Genomic DNA, 20,635 nt, shown 5'->3' with positions numbered 1-20,635 from the left:
ATTGTGTTAAATTTACCAACACACTTCTCTCTTTCTAACACACACAAACTACCCCCCCATCTCATTGTCTCTTACTATCCCATGCATTTTTTTTAATAATTTGACGACTATTCGAATATTAAAAAAATCTATGCTCATCCCTACTTCAGACTGCTGGACATCGCTTCATGGCAATAATATGGAAATGATGCAAAACCCAATATGGAAATGAAAAGAAGGACCGGGTGAGAAACGCCTCTTACCGTCCAGCTCTCCTGGGCCGTGGCAGCCTCCTGCCTGGCCAGCCTCAGGTCGTCTGAGAGGCCGTCTGCCGGCCTGGGCGGGTCCTCCCCACCGCCTCTGTCCTGGAGCAAACCCTGCAGTTTGTTCACCTCTGACATGGGGGGGAAAGAAGAAGAACGGGAGGGAATTATGTGTTGTATTCCTCAACGTCATTGTAAATGAGTGCTTGCTCTCAATGATCCTTTGAGATTAAATAAAGATTGAATAATGAGTTGTACCATTGTTTCAGCAGAACAAATCCCATTCAAGCTAGTACAAGAACAAGAGAACCCTATTGTAGGGCTGGGCGATATGGCCTCTAAATGATATCGCGATATTTTTTGGCCATATCACGATACATATCGCGATATTTTGACATTTCCTCTAAAGCACTTAAAAATGCTTGATTTAACCCTTTGATGCATACAGTCACGCCAATATGACGATTATGATAAGTCCCTGCAACATATGTTTGCATTATTAAACCATGAAGATGCTTTAAAAAACAATTAAATGAAAATGTACTAAGAGTAGTCTACTGACACACTAATACAAAATTGTATTTACATCTAAGACAATTATAAAAACTCTTGGGTGCTCAGATATGAAGTTATGTTTAAACTTCTGTTGTCAAGCGTCGTCAATATAACCCACCCCCTTTCCTCACGAATGGAACTAGTGTTGTAGAGTCCACTTTGAGCGTTTTCCAGGGTTAGCATCTAACGCTAGTTAGCTTAGCCTAGTCATCATGGATAACTTGGTTAGCAGCTAACGTTAGCCCATTGCTTGCGTCATTTAAGGTCCGCGCTGGTCATGTGTCTTAGTGTCTATAATGAAATGAGAGGACAGCTCCGCTAAAGCAACGTGAGAACATATACTTGACGTTCATGATATAATAATTTACTACATCTCATGTAGAACAAGCCGCGATCAACATCGAGTATACTCGATATATCGCCCAGCCCTACCCCATTGTATTGTTATCATTCATTAGCATGGTCAGTTAGCAGAAAAGCTCAGTAAAAGAAAGATAAGCTTGACACACTTTTAAAATTGTATTCTTGTGCAACAACAAATTCAACCATGTCAAAGTTCAGAAGTCTGGACCCATAGTCCTGTTTCCTTACTAATGATGTTTTTTTTTGTATTTTATTTTTTTATTATTTTTTAAACAAACATATAAACAAACATGACAACACACGATAAGATATACAAGCATTAATTGTCAGGGCACATCCAATGAGATTACATTTTAGTTAGTTGTCTTATATAAGATATACCCTTAATACCTGTTATCTAAAAAACCTACACACATATGCTCAGCTCGAACCCCCCCCTCCCGGACCCCACCTTGAGAAGTACCTCCACTATCCCTCGCACCTAACCAGACACTACCATTATAAGCTAGCTTTTATTCTCTCCACCACTTCTAACCACATTGACATTTTGGATTCGTTGAGACCCAGAATTCTTGCTGTAGATATTTCATGGTAAATTACATCGAGATATGTAAGAAACCAAACTTTACGGCACATTTTTTCCGGTTGAAACCAGCGTGATGCGATCAGCTTTTTGGCTACTGTGATACCCGATAAAACCAATCTCTTTAGCTGTGGATTCACTGCAAACTCAAAAACATCATTCAATAATAATACCGAGGGGTGTACAGGTATATTCCAAAATACGAGTTTTGATATTTGTTGGGTCACATCTTTCCAGAATGCCTTAACTGGTGAGCAGTCCCAATACATGTGCATAAATGTCCCTTCGTCCCCATTTGCACATTGGGTGCATTTGGAATCTTGTTTAAGCCCCATTCGGCACAGTCTTATAGGAGTCAAGTATGTCCTGTGAATATAGTTAAGATTGATTTGTTGATGATCCGGGTTCCTTGATGTAAGTCGGACATTTGCCCAGGCTCCTTGCCAATCAAAGTCATTTTCCAGGTCTGGTATATCCCTCCTCCAGACAGAGTCAAGTTGGAGGGTTTCATACGAGGACGTTAGTAATTGATGATAAAATTCTGAAACAAAACCTCTCGATGTCTCTCTTGCGTAGAAGAATTTGTGGTATCTGTGGTGTTCAATTGGTCTGTCTAATGGAACACCGTGAGACTTCAAACTTAGCTCTAACTGTTTGTGAAAAAGCCATGTGGACTTGGTGAGATAAAAAAATTTGCGTATTTCTTTATCACTACAAAAACCTTGTTTGTTAAAAACATCCCCTAATGAGTGTATTCCTTGCTCTTCCCATATAGGGAATCTTATAGGTCGTTTTCCAATTAAGAGTGCATTGTTATTGAATAAGGGAGTATGATTGTGCCATTTTTGTGGGTTAGGATTTTTTTTTTGTGATTCACGCCATATCCGGATCGCATGAGTAATTATGGGGCCAAATTTTCGTTCACAGTGCTTGATTGGTAGTTTAGTGTATGCTATGTCCTTCAGTCTATGTGGGGCTACTATGTTTTCTTCTATTTTTCTCCAGGATGCTAATGCTTGAGAGTCAAACCATGTTGTCAATGGACTTAATGTGTACGCCTTAAAATATAGGAAAAAATCTGGGAATGCCATGCCACCATCTGCTTTATTTCTCTGTGCGGTGGATCTTTTTATACGTGGTGGTTTGTTATTCCAAATAAATTTGTATGTGGAGGAGTGTAATCTTTTCCAGTAACCCTCTGGAGGGGGTAACGGTAGCATTGAACTGAAGAAGTTGATTTTAGGTAGTACATCCATCTTAACTATTGATATCCGTGCTTGTACTGTGTTTTTAAGTTTTGCCCATCTATCAAGGTCGTCTTTGATTTTGTTTTGGATTTTTGTGTAGTTGTGCTTCACCGTTTGTCTTATGGTAGGGAATATTTCCACTCCCAAGCATCTGAAATGTTTTACCATCGGTATCTGTCCTGGGAGGGTTGTATCTTTTTTTGCAGGGGTGTTAAGTGGAAGGAAAGCCGACTTCGGCCAATTTATCTTAAATCCCGATAAATCCCCAAAGTCCTCAATCAACTTGAGCAGATGAGGCAATGTGGTGTTGGGGTTTTGCATGAACAATATTACATCGTCCGCATATAAACAAATTTTTTGTTGTGTGCCCTTGATTACGATTGGTTCTATGAATTGGGATTGTCTTATATATTGTGCTAAAGGTTCTAATGATAGATTGAACAGTCCGGGACTAAGAGGGCAACCCTGTCTGGCAGAGCGTGATACCGGAAATATTTGGGAGATGATTGTGCCTGTTGTAATCATGGCCGATGGGTCTTTGTATAATACTTTAATCATATCGATGAATCCTTTTCCTAACCCCATCCTTTCTAGCACTGCCCACAGATACGACCATTCCAGCCTGTCAAATGCCTTCATAGCATCCAGGGACAGCATCGCCTTAGGTATGGTGTCCTCCTTGTCGGCATCAAGTACGTGCAGTATACGTCTTATGTTCTCAGTGATCAGGCGGCCTCCTATGAAGCCAGTTTGGTCCGGGTGAACTAAAGACGTCATATGCTTTTGTAATCTGATGGCTAATACCTTAGCGTACAGTTTGATATCTGTTCCGAGGAGGCTTAAAGGTCTATAACTACCGCACTCGTTGGGGTCTTTGTCTTTTTTAAGGAGGACTGTTATGAGTGCAATATTGTCATTTTTATGGAAGTTCCCCTCCTTGACTGAGTATAAGATCATATTTAGTAATAAGGGGCCAATTATGTCCCAACAAGAAAGGTACATTTCTGATGGGAAACCGTCTCTTCCAGGAGCCTTACCACTTTTCATTGCGGTTATGGCCTTCTTGAGTTCCTCTAGTGTGATCGGTGTTTCTAACTGTTTAGCGTCATCCTCTGAAAGTTTAGGGAGAATAATTTGATTAAGAAATGTGTCCATTTTGTTTTGATCGAAGGTCATTTCTGATTTATATAAGTCGGAGTAGAATACTTTGAATGTATCGTTTATTTTTACTGGATCTGTTACAAGTACTTGTTGTGCTCTAATGGTAGTTATATCTGCAAATGTTGCATTAATTCTTAATCGCATGGCTAATAGGTGGCTGGGTTTGGAACCATGGGAGTACTGCTGTTGTCTTGTGCTGCGTATTTGTATTTCCGATTGTTGTCTGTATATGGCATTGATCTCTATTTTTAGTACGTTAACTTGATTTTCTAGTCGAGTTGAGTTGTTGTATTTCAGAGAATTAAATAACGTTGAGTAAAGCGTTTCCAGCTCAGCCAGTTTTGTGTTTTGATTCTTGCGCATTTTGGAGGAAAAGCTATCCGTGAAGTCTTTGATCATTCCCTTTACCGACATCCATATTATTCTGGGGTCTTGCACAGAGTTTGCATTCTCCCGTTGGAATACTATAAGAGCTTCTTTGAGTTGTGTAATGAATTCCTTGTTATTAAGCAGCAACGAGTTAAATCGCCATCTTGGGGCTCGGGAGGATAGTATACCAAATGTACCTTTAAGGAGTAAATAACAGTGAAAATAACAGTGAGCGTTGGGTGTCATTTCCACTTCATAATTATCAAATAGTCTCTGTGATGCAAAGACATAGTCTATTCTGGATAGTGTATTATGTCTCGCAGATCGACAAGAGTACTTTCGGGTCGTGGGATTAAGTAACCGCCATAAGTCATTTACACCTGTAATCTTTGACCAATCCTTTAATGCCTTCGATGCCTTACTAATGATGTTATCCATCAGTAGGGTTGGGTACCGTTCACATTTGAACCAATACCAGTACCCGATGGTACCTTTTTTCAGTACTTTCATTATAACAAAAATGTTATTCCAATTGTAAAACTAAACTAAAGTCTAAACTTCTCAATTTCAACATTGTTATCACACCACACAAACTAAAACCCCTCCCTCTCCCAAACAGTTCCTACAATTTTTTTGTGTTAAAGGGGACATGCATTGCTATTCCTAGCACTATTTGGGCAACTTTACACAATTCCTGTGAGTCTATGGAAGACATCTGTAAGGTTTATTTATATATTAAAAAAAAAAAAAAAACATTGTTTTATATTTCTAATGGAGTACTCAAAAGCATGATTTCAGCCTGTTATTGGCTGGGCTCCGCCCATAAGCACTTTCAGTGACAGTCATCCACACAGTATGCGAGTGGGAGAGAGAGAGAGCGAGAAAGAGAGAGAGCGAGAGGGAGAGCAGCTATGGATTGTGCTGAGAAAGGACTATCGATAATTGAAAATATCATTGATAAGTAGGAAATAGAGCTAGAGATCCAAAATTCTGAACTAACACAAAATATGTTTCAAATTAAGGAGTAGCGCTCAAACTTCAAAACAAGATGCCCCTAAAAGGTGTCCCTAAATAATAATCATGCAACCTTATGGTCAGGCACTAGGGGTGTGGTGAGTCTCCAAATTCACAATTCCATTTTTTATTTTAACGTCAGTGTTATTATTATGCCCATTGTTTTCAATTTTAATTCAGAATCATCACACTCCTAGAAGCATGCCCCCTCCCCCACCAGCGGCTGCTTGGTTTGGTTCTCAGCAAGGAGCGCTAATCGTGTTAGAAAAATAATGCTCTACCGTCTGTGAGCTCCTGTATGAAGTCCAGCTTCTTCTCCAGAACCTGCTCCATCTGCTCCTGAGTCTCCTCCTGTTCCGTCAGAGCCACACGCATGTCCTCCATCACACGCTCCTTGGCCTCCAGGTCTGGAGAGCATGCACATACACACACAAGACACAAACACAAAGAACATTATTGAGCCTTCTAAATGGACTGCATTTATATGGCACTTTCATCCAAAGGGCTTTACAATTTATGCCTCACATTCACCTATTCACTCACACAGAGACGGCGGAGGCGACCATGCAAGGTGCCAACCTGCTCATCGGGAGCAATAGGGGTTAAGTGTCTTGCTCAAGGACACATCGACACGTTGCCGGGAGGAGCGGGACTCGAACCAGGAACCTTCCGATTAACAGATGACCACTCTACCCTCGTGGCGCACCGCATAGTGCCTCGGACACCTACGCAGCCGTCCCGGGTTCGCCTCCCGCTCCCGGCGATATTTGTCGCATGTCCTCCCCACATCTCCTCCCGTTCGCCCTCTCCTCTGTCGGTCCTGTGTGACCAGTAAAAATGCTAAAAATAATATATATATATATATATATATATATATATATATATATATATATATATAAAATGAAATAAAATCTCCATTTAGAATCTACCCGGTGTTGCGCAATTCTATTTTTAACGTCGGGACTAGATCTTTCCTCGCGAACGGATACTTGGTCATTGCGTAGTTAAATTTGATGTAATTGGTGCGAGTTCTGTCACGCGTCATGCGCTCGACCAATAGCAGCCGCTTTGTTGCCAGGTTACCCGACCAACACATTTGTGTAAACACTAAACATGGAATCAACGTACATATAGACAAGTACAGAAGAGGACGAAAATGGACAAAAAACACCTTCTAAAATTCGCAAAAAGGTTTCTAAACCATGTTATATGCATCTCAGGTCCGTTGAGAAAGAAAGTGTACACGATTGTACACAGACACGGTGGGATAGATATAGAAACTGCGTTGAGCGGTGGCTTAAATTGCCAGAATCATATCATTGCGGATACATACAGATATTGTTTAGACTAGAGATGGAGTTTGCCAATGTTCCTGGAGATGCTGGTTTTCACGCTACTTGCCATTAGGGGTGGGAAGCACCAGTTTCATCACGATACGATATAGATTCATTGGACAACGATACGATATTTGCCGATATCACAAAGTCTGACACGATACGATTCAGGTGCCTGCGATCGATATGAGGCGATATTATGTGCCCATTTAACACAATCAGTAACATTTAGATCAACTGAAAAAAGGCAACGGAAATATCATGACATTTACATTTTTTTAGCTCTTCCAGACATTTAAATGAAAAACAATCTATTGTTTTTAATACAAATAGACCTCCTGTTAGGCTGGGTGGCGCAGCGGACTAAGCGCTCGTCACCAACGCGAAAGACACTGGTATCGAATCCGGCTGTCAGCGTTGCCTCCGGCTTGGCCGGCCGTCATACTGGCTCAATTGACAAGAGTCAGCGGGAGGGAAGCCGGTGGGTGGTAATCTGGTCGTTGTAAACAGCGACCCCTACAGGTCGGTCAGGGCGCCTGCACAGCGAGGAAGGGAGATGGTGAGGGTAGTGTGAGCCTAGTAGAAAAGACTCACGCACATCCCAAATGTAGTAGTAGGTAGTGTGAGCCTCCCACACGTTACACCTCACCAATTAGAGTACGCACTGGCAGGTGAAAAGAAGGCTGGCTGACTCTGCATGTATCGGAGGGGACATGCGATAGTATCCATCAACCCTCCCTAGACCGACCAGTGGGGGGCACATGCGAGCAACGACCAGGAAGGGGAGGGGGGAATTGGCACGACTAAATTGGGATGGGAGAAAAATACAGAAAAACAGGAGGAGAAAAAAAAGTGGATAAAGAAAATAGACCTGTTCACTGTAAAGTGCCACATTTTGATATATTGAGCTTTAAACTTTAAGTAAATATCTTTGGAACTCACAACACGCAACCTAAAACCCCTTCCTCTCCCAAACCATTCCTACAATTGTTTTATGTTGCATGATGATCATGAATACATTTATTATGTATTGTATTTTTTATGTTTAAATATCAACATTATCTGTCCATCCTCAGTAAATTTACTATCAATATAATATACTCCTGACTTCATCTGGTTGGTCTTTCCAAACGCACACACAGAAAGGGAGAATGCTACCCCCCCCGCCCCCCCCTTCCCCAGTCCCCACTAATTGACCTCTGTTGTTCTCTCTATGGCTCTGATCAGGGTTAGCTTGTTAGCTTACGCTAACGTAATGCTCATTTCGGTCTTTAACGCGACGTGGGCATCAATTTCAACGCAAAACCGGGTAGATTCTAAATGGAGAACTTTTTATTCCTAAATCGACACCAATAGACCTTTCACCCAGAGTGAAAATTGAGTAGTCCCCCGAAGTGGGAACGAGAATAGTTTTCTAGACACTTCTCAGGCTTCACCTTATGGCCTAACGTAAGCTTGCAACATACAAGGAATTTGTCTTGGTCGTTTGGTGCATCAAAATGAACAGACAATTCAAGTAAAATAAAATGGAATATATATAAACTGAATTAGAATAAAAAATACAATACGTCTCTCACACACAACGGGAACAGAACAAGGTCTCGTCCTACCTTTCTGATAGAGCTGGAGAGTCTTGTTGGACTTGGAGTCAGACGACTGCTCCTGGAAGAAGAGAAGGGGATGGAGAGGAAGTTACTTACGGACAACACAACAGTGGTGCCGCGACGAATTTACCGTACTTTTCGCACTATAAGCCGCACCTGAATATAAGCCGCAGCAGCTAAATTGAATGATGTGTACATATATAAGCCGCACTGGACTATAAGCCGCAGGTGTTTTAATGTTTAATTACAGTCTTCCCACCAGCATTGGGACACAATACTGTCGGACAAATAACAAGAATTAACTCATTTACAAGTTGTATTAAGTTTAGCAAATAAGGGAACAGATAAATAACATTTCAATGCAGTCAAAAAAGCAATATTTCATTTTTACATTTTCGGGTTTGGTCACGTCGAGTCACATATAAGCTGCACCGTTATATAAGCCGCAGGGTCGAAAAATGGGGGGGAAAAGGCGCGGCTTATAGTCCGAAAATTACGGTACACAACATTAATGGGCGTCAAAATAGGTCAACACCGGGCTAACTGAGGAGGACGCACGGTTTTCAACTGCTGTATGGTCCGGTCCCTGGCGGCCAGGTCAGACTGAAGCCGTGTCTTCGTCTTCTCCAGGTCGGAGAGCTTCTGTTTCACACTCCTCTCCTCCTCTCTCATGGAACAGATCTTTGGGAGACAATTGATCAAATCAACATACGGCTCATTATTATTATACTGTGGTTCGTTCACTGTAGAAGGTTAACCCTTTCACTACCGCACTACGGACGGTTAACTGTCTCAAGTGTGGTAGTGAAAGCGTTAACCTTCTGTAGTGTGGTAGAGAAAGGGCTAACCCTTTGTAGTGTGGTAGTGAAAGTGTTAACCTTCTGTAGTGTGGTAGTGAAAGTGTTAACCTTCTGTAGTGTGGTAGTGAAAGCGTTAACCCTTTGTAGTGTGGCAGTGAAAGTGTTAACCCTTTGTAGTGTGGTAGTGAAAGTGTTAACCTTCTGTAGTGTGGTAGAGAAAGGGCTAACCCTTTGTAGTGTGGCAGTGAAAGTGTTAACCCTTTGTAGTGTGGTAGTGAAAGTGTTAACCTTCTGTAGTGTGGTAGTGAAAGGGTTAAACTTTTTTAAATTTTATTTTTATTATTATTCATGACAGTTCACAAACGGTCAAGAAATAGACTAACGGGTTGAAGTAAAGGAACACAAATTGAAATTCTAAAACAAATGGAGATAAATTAGCAGAACAATAATTTGTGAATAGAATATTGTGTGTCGTCAATATCTGCCATTTTGTACTTTTGCATTGCACAAACAAATAAAGGAAGGCTGCCTCTGTCTCCCACTGAACGATGTGATTTCATCACACACTGAACCGAGCCAAAACAATGCATTCTGCACCACACGGACAAATACAATCTCAAGGATTAATTGTCAAGTAGTATGCATACCTCCTTCTGGACCTGCTGGATCTGCTTCTTGGAGTCGGCCAGTTTCTCTCGGAGGTCCGAGACGTCGTCATCCTTCCTCTGCAGGTCCAGACTGACGCTCTTCACCCTGTCGGACTCCTGCCTGGCACCCTCCTTTAGCCTGGGAGCAGAGAGCAAGACGTGAGAGACACTCATTTCTCATTCTCTTCTCCGTGATACTGTGAATAATGTATACTCAGTAGATAGTAAATTATAACACTACCTCATGCATACTGCACCTTATGTGACACTGTGAATAATGTGAATATTTCTTCAGCTAGTCAGATAGTAAATTATATTGACCAAATTGTTTACACTGCCTGTGTTGTTTTTACTACCTGTACACTGTGTTGTTGTTTTACTACCTGTACCCCCCCCCCTATGCTGCTATGATACCTGAATTTCCCCAAGGGGATCAATAAAGGAATATCTTATCTTATCTTTGTTAACTACAACAAGCAATGCTGTTTGTTATTTAAGATGAGGTCGGACTCTGCACTGACAAATTTGTGTTTAGTTTGTCTAAGATTTAAAAAGGTTTCAACTTTACAGCACTGAACAAGTTGAACAAAGTGCTGTACAAGTCCCACAACATAAAAAAAGAAAAGGAAAAAAAGAAGAAAATAATTTAGTTATAAGTTATAATTTTTTTTACATTTTTTATTTTATTTCGAAGCTTCGAATTAAAATCGAATCTCGGCCCCGAAGCTTCGAATTCCACAGCCCTACTGATGACTGCACCGAGCAGACGACTGCGGTTAAAAGGCTCCGTGTTTACCCGTTGATCTCCTGAGCCCTCTTCTCCAGCTCAGCGTCTTTCAGAGCGATGGCCTCCTCGGCGACGGCCAGCAGCTCCCGGCGTCTCTCCACCTCCCTCTGCCGCGCCTCCTTCACCGCTTGGCATTCCTCCTCCTCCCTGCGTCCCTGCGCCTCCCGCAAGCTCCTCCCCATGGACACCAGCAGTGCCTCTTTCTCGGACAGCTTCCTCTGCAGGTCTCCCTCTCCCTCCAGATTATTCTCTTGTTCAGCTTTCATCTTCTCCAATTCTCCATCTCTCTGCGCTAGCTTCCTCTCCATCTCGCCCTCCTTTTCTCTCAGCAACCTCTCCAGCTCCGCCGCTCTATCGGCAAAGGTCAGCCGGTCCCGAGCGGAAGCCGCCGCCCCCGCTTCCTCCGCGGCTTCCAGAGTGCGCCCTCGCTCCTCTTCCATGAGGGTGATCTTTGCCCTGAAGGTCACAACGTCGGCCTGAAGGAAGTTCAACGTCCTCAGGTTATCCTCGGCTTCGCAGCTAGCGGCGTCGTCGATAGCGGCACTCCTCCGGACTTCAGATCGGACCTCCTCTAGTTCAACCCTAAGCTGGTGTGAGGTCTGCTCTTGCTGGCCGAGCTTCTGCCGGAGGCCTTGGCGTTCTTGCGTCAGGGAGTGGATCTGGGCATTTTTCTCTTGGATCTCGTCGACGTGTCTCTCCAGCGTGGTCCGGGCAGCGTGGAGGTCACCTGAGGCCTGCTCTGCTCTCACGGTCTGCTCAGCCACCTGGGGGTAAACAATAAGGCCACAGATAAGGTATGTATTATAATTGAACAGGGTTTTGAACAGGATTGTATTGGTCGTCATTTTGAAATACACCTGAAGCAAAACAACAACAAAAAAACTTCAAACAGTGGCCACAATCATTTACATGCACATCAGAAATACAATTGCAAGTTCGACAATATCATTTCTATAATCTTCTTTATTACATGGCGTTTTCACATTCGCCGAAATGCTTGCTTGTGATTGGTCAATAGCCCCCGACAGCGGTGAATTATTTTTCGATAACCACCGGTGATTATTGTTGTTCGCAGCTGGAGTAATCAAGCCCCACTGACACACACTGTTTCAGTGCAGCCAATCAGACACACCTGCCGGGCTGCCCGCGATAATAATAATCACTTTATTTGGGCTGACAGAGCCACAGAACAACTGCGATTTGTCAAATGAATTAGGTATATTGTTAGTAAGTTAGCCATGTAATAAGCGGGATAATGTATAGCTATACTCGGTCATCATCGCAAAATAATTGACCTTCACTGACGTTTAAAACACCTCGCCGAGGCGGCTCGGTATTTTAAACTCTGTCGGTCAATTATTTTGCGACAATGACCTCGTAGCTATACATTATCCCTTACATAATATATAATGCCTTAAAAAAGGCATAGTGTACAAGATGACTATTCCATGGAAATAGCATTTTAATTGTGATGTACATAGTGGATCTCATTTTAACTTAAATAATATTGAGGGTCACTCAACCTGTTCCTCCATGACCTCCAGTCTGTCAGCCAGGTCCTGTGCTTTCTGTTCCCTCTCCAGACTATCTTCCTCCAGCCTCCTCCTCTCCTCCTCCTGCAACGCAGAGAGAGCCTCCGCCTTCGCTCTCCTCTCTTCCTCCACATAGCCGAGCGCCTCCTCTCTCCATTGCTTCGCCTCCTCTCTGGCTCGACTCTCTTCCTCCAGGGAAGCCAAGGTCTCCTCTCTGGCTCTCCTCTCTTCCTCCAGGGAAGCCAGGGCCTCCTCTTTGCTCAGTTTCTGCTCCCCTAGTGCAGTCAAGGTCTCCTCTCTGGCTATCCTCTCTTCCTCCAGGGAAGCCAGTGCCTCCTCTTTGCTCCGTCTCTGCTCCCCTAGTGCAGTCAAGGTCTCCTCTCTGGCTATCCTCTCTTCCTCCAGGGAAGCCAGGGCCTCCTCTTTGCTCCGTCTCTGCTCCCCTAGTGCAGCCAAGGTCTCCTCTCTGGCTCCCCTCTCTTCCTCGAGGGAAGCCAGTGCCTCCTCTTTGCTCCGTCTCTGCTCCCCTAGTGCAGCCAAGGTCTCCTCTCTGGCTCCCCTCTCTTCCTCCAGGGATGCCAGCGCCTGCTCTTTGCTCAGTCTCTGCTCCCCTAGTGCAGCCAAGGTCTCCTCTCTGGCTCTCCTCTCTTCCTCCAGGGAAGCCAGTGCCTCCTCTTTGCTCCGTCTCTGCTCCCCTAGTGCAGCTAAGGTCTCCTCTCTGGCTCCCCTCTCTTCCTCCAGGGAAGCCAGCGCCTCCTCTTTGCTCAGTCTCTGCTCCCCTAGTGCAGCCAAAGTCTCCTCTCTGGCTCTCCTCTCTTCCTCCAGGAAAGCCAGTGCCTCCTCTTTGCTCCGTCTCTGCTCCCCTAGTGCAGCCAAGGTCTCCTCTCTGGCTCTCCTCTCTTCCTCCAGGGAAGCCAGTGCCTCCTCTTTGCTCCGTCTCTGCTCCCCTAGTGCAGCCAAGGTCTCCTCTCTGGCTCTCCTCTCTTCCTCCAGGGAAGCCAGGGCCTCCTCTTTGCTCCGTCTCTGCTCCCCTAGTGCAGCCAAGGTCTCCTCTCTGGCTCTCCTCTCGTCCTCCAGGGAATACAGCGCCTCCTCTTTCCCAATGGTCTGGTACTCCAGTGCAGCGAGGGCCTCCTCTGTGGCTCTTCTCTCGTCACCGAGGGCAGCTGAAGTCTCCTGGCAAGTGTATATGTATTGATTACTTTTCATTATGTGGTTGAATGAAACTAAAATGTAACAAACATTATTATAGGTAGGATTGAGCCCGAATGCTTCAATGACAAAATATTCAGTTTTTTTGTTTTGCAAACAAAAAAATTTAAATGAACCTAAATTGGCATAATAAATGGATTAGAAATGATAATTCAACATTCATTTTTAGAATCAGTTCTTCTCAAACAAGGACAGAATACCCATCCACTCCATAGCTCTCATCTACCCACTGATGAATGAAGCTTTGATTCAAATGATTGAAACACACATTTTATTGTTTCTACTGTGGCCCCATCGACGTGAAACTGCTCGTTTTTATGTTTTGTTTAGTTTCTGCTTCTTTTGTGGTAATGAAGATCACTTTTGGACATAGTATGAATTGTAAATGATCTTGTGTTTTTTTGGACATAGTATAAGGCCCTGACTACACGTATATGGATATTTTTCAAAGCGGATATTTTCACGCTCAGTTTAAAAAAATAAATCCTCTTAAAAATACCTTCGTCCAGAGTGACGTAAATGCAGAAACGCATATAAACAACAAGCATGCCGGGTCAGTAGGTGGCGATAATCGATACAGAACAAGAGTCTGAGCATGCGTAGTGAGCCGATTTTCATTGGCGGCAGCAACTGAAAAGTAAAATAATGTAGTGAAGGAAAATCTGAATAGGAGACAACGGACCCCCCAAGTCTGTTGCTTGATATCTATGGAGGGTGAGTGACTTGGCGGTTTGGGCCTATGTACATTGATTAGGTAGACTATTCACAACACTTGCTGTCATGCCAAGACATGCTAACTGTCCTCTGCCCATCCAACTAGCGGGGCTTCCCAATGACTTCTGTTACTTGCTAAAGATGACCTCATGGTCGTACTTGTGTATCGCCTCTTTGGAAGCTAACGAGCTAGCTGAACAATGTACATAATAAGCTAACGTGCTATCCGGATTCAACACTAGCTTACGCGCTAGCCTCGGGCTGGCCAGCGGGCTTCGCCTATAGTCTGCGCTGAGACATTCGAGACCCGTTAATGGTTACGTATTTTGGTTGCTGTAGCTGTTCAAAGGGACATTGGTTTGCACAGTTCAAGAGTGACCGAGTCCCTAACTAACTTCTGGTATGCTTTTATTTTTATAACCAGGTTGTTTTGAGTTTTGGGATCCAAGTAGATGCCAAGGTCGGTTGAATATGCATATACAATATATGATAACAGGTTGGGTCGGGTATGGCTTGCACTTCATGGCTATATGGTTATATGGCTTGCACTCTAGCCATTTCCCTCTTTTCCCTTCTTTTTTCTTTCCTATTGTCGCTGTTTTTATGTCATCTGTATGCGCGATTTAAATGTGATCCGATTCTACCTTGGACTAACTGCTGATTCGCCTTAATTTTGTTTTGAATTTTCCGTGAGCCACTTATGCTATAACGTTGCGACATTAATATGCAGACTCCATGGTAGATTGTTACAGGGTTGATGCTGAGTAATTATATAATAATTATTGTCGCTGTTTTAATGGCATTTGAATGAGCAATTTAACTGTGATTCGATCCTACCTTGGACTAACTGCTCCGACCGATATCTTTATTGAAACAATGTATGATAACAGGTGGTGTCAGGTGTTGCCTATTACCATCCCCGGATTAATTAATGAATGTGTTTAACTCTATTCTTACATAGGTTATGTCATTTCAGCCGTTGTGCCTGATCAGAGGGACAACTAAAGGGGTGCACTTTGACCATAACCCTTTTTTTCCCTTCTCTTTTTTTTGTCATGGTTTGATTGACACTGTTCACACAATTTTGCACAATTAACCTGTGACCCGAACCTGCCTTAGACTATCGGCTGGGATGCTTTAATTTAATTTAGTTTTGAATTTTCCTATACCCTTTTGGGCTATAACAATGTGATGTTGAAGCGCAGATTCGGAAATAGAGGGCTGCAGGTTGATGTGGAGTTATTATTTAATAATGGCTATTTTTACCATTATGGTTGTCTCATGTTGGGGCCAGGGCTCAGGTGGGTTTCGACCGATATCTTTATTGAATTTTATTTTTATTATTATTTGTGTTTATTGGACTAGTGGGGGTTTACTCAGGGGTTTATCTAGAGGGGGGTGGGAGTGGGGAGCGTCTTATTGATCCATGTCTCTAGTGGGAAGTGATAGGAAGATGACCATCCTCAGTGGATGGGGCATAGGGTGGGGATTGGAGAGTGGGTATAGGGGACCTTATAGTAGGACGGGTGGGTTAGGGTTTAGAGTAGAAGGAGGGGGGGTTGTAGCTGGGGTGGTATTTTTATGTGTTCTATGTACTGTTGTCTTATATGTGTGTAAATGTTCCTCCTCTGAACTCCTGGGATTGACCGTCCGGGCCCGCCGGGATCGGCACCTCTGTACTCAGCCTGGCTGCACTGGTATGTTCTCTATGCATTTATACAAGCTCGACCATGGCTAAATTGAATATTTTAATTTGGAACGCAGGAGGGCTTAACGCCCCGCACAAGCGTGCCAGTGTCCTTTGGCTATTGAAGAGGAGAAATATTGACCTTGCTCTCCTTAGTGAGACGCATTTAATGGTAGGTGACGTGTCAAGACTGGCAAATCGGCAATATCACGTTATCTCCTCATCCTCAGCCGATGATAAGACGAAAGGAGTAGTCATAGTTACAAGACGTAACCTTGATATCAAAATCTTGGATGTATGGTCGGACACGGAGGGAAGGATTACTATAGCAAAAGTTGAATTCTTGCATAGGAAGATGGCTATAATAGCATTGTATGCTCCTAACACATTTGATTCAGCGTTCTATAATACAATCACGAAGAATATGTTGGAACTTAATGGATACGCTCTCATTGTGGGTGGCGATTTTAATGCGTGCTGGGATGCGGAGATGGATAGGTCCGGGCCCTCTGAAACGAGCGACCAGAAACGGGCCTCTAAGGCCCTCAGGATGTGGGCCAAAGACACGGGGCTCACAGACCTCTGGCGCTTATGCAACCCCACCCTCAGAGATTACTCTCACCTGTCAGCCAGACACAAAAGCTTCTCTCGAATTGACTATGCATTCGCGTCCCCTAATATGTTTGATAGTTTCGATGTCTCATTGGTTCCCTTGGCTCTCTCAGACCACAAGGGAATTTTCCTTACGGCAACCTTTGGCAGGCTCTCCGCAAGAGCTCCCAGATGGCGTTTTAATTCGACCTTGCTAAAGAACGATGACTTCTGTTCTGAGTTCAGGAGTAAACTAGCTGAATTTTTGCAGATCAACGTTGGCACAGTAGAAGACCCTAGGGTCCTGTGGAACGCATTGAAAGGATTCATCAGGGGTCATGTCACACTATTTGCCTCCAATTTGCGAAAATCCCGGTCAAAAAAGCTAGAAGGACTGGAATCATTATATGCAGACCTATACGCATCCTTGCAAACTGACTATAATGAACGACTAAACACACAACGTAAGATAGTCAAAAAAGAAATAAACTCCATACTTAAACAACAGTCTGAGTTCTTGATACATAGGACAAGACAAAATTACTATTTTCACGGCTCCAGACCTAGCCATCTATTGGCAATGAAAATACGCTCAAATGATCATTTCTCGGATATCCCCTCGATTAGGACGAGCCAGGGTGCAGTCACTACTGATTCGAAAAAGATCAATGATACTTTTAAAGAGTTTTACTCACAGTTATATAGCTCAGAGGGTAATCTGGATGACTCTAAATTTGAATCGTTCATTGGCGGGCTTGAGATACCCCACATTTCTGAGGAAGAGGCCAAGGAACTGGGGAGACCGATTACTCTCGTAGAATTGAGGGAGACTATTGTTGAAATGCAGAGGGGTAAGGCGCCAGGCTGGGATGGTATTCCACCCGAAGTGTATTTAGCTTTCTGGGACCAACTGGGTCCATTGATGCTCGATATGATCAATTACGCTATCGAACAAGGGGAGTTCTCAAGAGATGTCAATATGGCGTTGATTTCTTTACTTCTCAAAAAGGACAAAGATCCCAATGATTGTGGTAGCTATAGACCCTTGAGTCTTCTCGGGGCCGATTTAAAGGTGTTTGCCAAGGTGCTGGCCCGTCGCCTGCAGAGATTTATGTCTGTATTGGTACACTGCGATCAAACTGGTTTTATCCCGGGGCGTCTGGCTGCAGATAATCTTAGGAGGCTGTTGCATGTAATCGATAACAGTAAAGACAATACAACTCCATCCACAGTTCTGTCTTTGGATGCCATGAAGGCGTTTGACAGACTTGAGTGGTCATACCTGTGGAAGGTACTTGAGGTCATGGGTCTTGGAAAGAGTTTTATTCATATGATTAAAGTCCTGTATGCCTCGCCGTCTGCGATGATACTGACAGGCAAAAACTGTTCCACACTCTTTCCAGTCTCCAGATCTTCTAGACAGGGTTGCCCTCTGAGCCCGGGACTGTTCGCGCTTTCCCTCGAACCTTTGGCCCAATTTATTAGGCAATCGGAGGACATCGTCCCCATAATGGTCAACAATACTCCACACAAAATTGCTCTCTATGCGGATGACCTAGGGCTGGGCGATATGGAAAAAAATCATATCGCGATAACGATATGATAATTTTATTTTATTTCTCGATATCGATAATTATCGAATTGTTATAAGTATATTAAAAAAAAAAAAAAAAAAAAAAAACATTTTTTTTTTTTTAACAACAGATGTATGTTTATTTTGCAGCAATTCTTTGTCATTGCCGCCATCTTTAGTGTTACATCCCCTCACACTCCAGTTCTCAGGCTGCAGCTGGTTTAAAAGCTAAAGTAAACCGGCTTCTCTGCTGGCTGTGGCTCCAGAGGAGTTGAACAGTTCTGGCTCTGCTAGTTTATTTTCGATCTTTTGGCGCTTTTTTGGTGGACAAACCACCGCACATGTGCACTGTGACTCGTGACTGGAGTCTAGTTCTGCTAGCACACATAGCCTACTGTGTACAGACGGTTTCAAAATGTATTTTAAATTAGAAAGCAAACAAAATAAATGGACAAGAGAAAAAGAAATCTGAATTTGGTCAGTATTGTCATGTGGACAAGCAAAGCCATTACTTTAAGTTGCAGGCAAGAAAGACAAGTCTGTCCACTGTCTCTGGTTTTAAAACTGCCCTGTTGCAGGAAAAAAAAAAAAAAAAAAACGATTTTTCGATTTTTTTTTTATTTCGATATTCGATATCGATGATTAAAATATATCGCGATATTTATCGTTATCGTTATATCGCCCAGCCCTAGGATGACCTGCTGATTTTCATGGACGACCCCTCCCGGTCGGCCACAAAATTATTGAGGATAATCGACGACTTTGGTAAATTGTCAGGTTTTAAGATTAACTGGAACAAATCAGCCTGCCTACCTCTTAACGAACTGGCCAAGGCGGTACGACTACCAGCTGATATCCCCATAGTAGAACATTTTAAATACTTGGGCATAGAGATATTCCCCACGCTGAACCAAACTACTAAGTACAACTTCACGGGTACTTATGATAAAATACGCCAGGATCTAGACAGGTGGTCGTCCCTTCCTAACTCCTTACAAGCCCGGGCTTCCATAATCAAAATGAACATCCTACCTAGGATACATTTTATTAGCTCAATGCTCCCCCTGCCCCCTCCAATAGACCACTGGCGCAAGGTACAATCGATGGTATCTAAGTTTGTCTGGAATAACAAACGCCCGAGAATCAAAAGGGCTACTACTCAACGTAGAAAACAAGATGGGGGCCTCGCAATCCCTGATTTTAAACTTTATTTCTGGTCCTTTTCACTGAGACCTCTGATGTGCTGGCTAGACTTGTGCTCATGCACTTGTCCTAATAAACTAACCTACACTGTAACACGCAACACTTGATGAACATTGTTACTCAGCTGATAGAGTTGTACCCTTCTTGCTGTCTTGTCGTACAGAACTTGTAAGTCGCTTTGGATAAAAGCGTTAGCTAAATGACTAAATGTAAATGTAAATGTAGACCCTGTAGAGGCTGTATCGTGGCGCTCCTTAGAAGCGGCGGCGGTGTCTCCGCTAAGATTGCAGGATGTAGTGTACTCCACTGTCTCTATTTCGAAATGCCGGCTGAGGTATGGACCGATCATAACTCACGTGATCCAAACGTGGCGTAATGTACAGAGGTCGTGTGGGGTTAAATGCCCTTGGCACCTGGACTCTCCAATTTTTAATAACCAGCAATTACTTGTTGGACACAAGCCGGTTAATATTCCTCAATGGCAAAGGAGGGGAGTGCATACTCTGGAGGATATTTATGATAAGAACGGCCTCCGTGCGTTTCAGGACTTAAGAGAATTTTATGATCTTCCCGGCGAGTCCTTCTTTCTTTACCTTCAACTAAGGTCAGCACTGAGGGCGCATGGCGTACCGTGGGCTCAAGCCTTGCACCCACACCCCTTCCTCAGGCTCATAGTGGACAGGACGACATCCAGAGGGTTTGTCTCCGACTTTTATACGCTCTTAATTCAATCCACGTATAAAAATGTATCATTGGATACAATCTGGCGTGTGGATATCCCGGAGTTGGACCCCGAGTTTGACTGGGATGATGTTTGGGCAAATGTGGCATTATCTTCCCGCAACCCCAATCACCAGCAAATTAATTTTAATTATATTCATAGGACCTATCTTACACCTAGGAAGCTATTTGCTATGGGACTGATAACCGACTCTCGGTGCACTTTGTGCTCTCAAAAGGCCACTGGCACTTATATGCAGTGGCCCGCTTCTGGAGGTCAATAACGGACAAACTTTCAGATCTGTGTGGCTTAACTATCCCATTCTCAGCTGTTACGCTACTCCTGAACGATATAACGACACTACCCGCGTCCGTACAACTGAAAAGGGTTGTCCTAGCGGGCGTCACAGCAGCGAAGAAGCTAATAGCAATGAGATGGAAGGAGCCTGAGAAGCTTACAATGATTAACTGGTCCCTAACTCTATTGGATGTGATTTATCTTGAGATATCCACAGCCCGGGTGATGGGGTGGGGTGGGGCAGGCTGGAATTGACCTGTGGTTCGCAGCAGCTGAGAAGGTAAAGACCGCAATGTGCGGCTGAGCGGGGTTGAGGTGCGTGTTCGGGTGAGTCCGGCGGTCTCTTGGGAGGGGGAGGAGGAAGTGTTTTTGTCTGTCCTGTCTTTTGTCTTGTCATCT

General features: G+C 43.6%; 1 protein-coding gene across 1 annotated transcript in view; it reads right to left on the bottom strand.

Annotated features, from left to right (window-relative positions):
* Positions 1-20,635, bottom strand: part of kif20ba (kinesin family member 20Ba) — a 94,394-nt gene that overhangs the window by 27,744 nt on the left and 46,015 nt on the right. The window contains 7 exon segments of the mRNA XM_084322114.1: positions 243-373; positions 5,816-5,941; positions 8,479-8,530; positions 9,031-9,153; positions 9,920-10,058; positions 10,716-11,470; positions 12,230-13,414. Of these exon segments, the coding sequence (XP_084178240.1) occupies positions 243-373; positions 5,816-5,941; positions 8,479-8,530; positions 9,031-9,153; positions 9,920-10,058; positions 10,716-11,470; positions 12,230-13,414 (2,511 nt within the window).

Source organism: Notolepis coatsorum (genome assembly GCF_963971535.1).
Source record: "Notolepis coatsorum genome assembly, chromosome: 9".
In the NCBI taxonomy this organism is placed as follows: Eukaryota; Metazoa; Chordata; class Actinopteri; order Aulopiformes; family Paralepididae; genus Notolepis; species Notolepis coatsorum.
The sequence above is the reverse complement of the archived record's forward strand: the minus strand, read 5'-3'. Positions and strand labels throughout refer to the sequence as shown.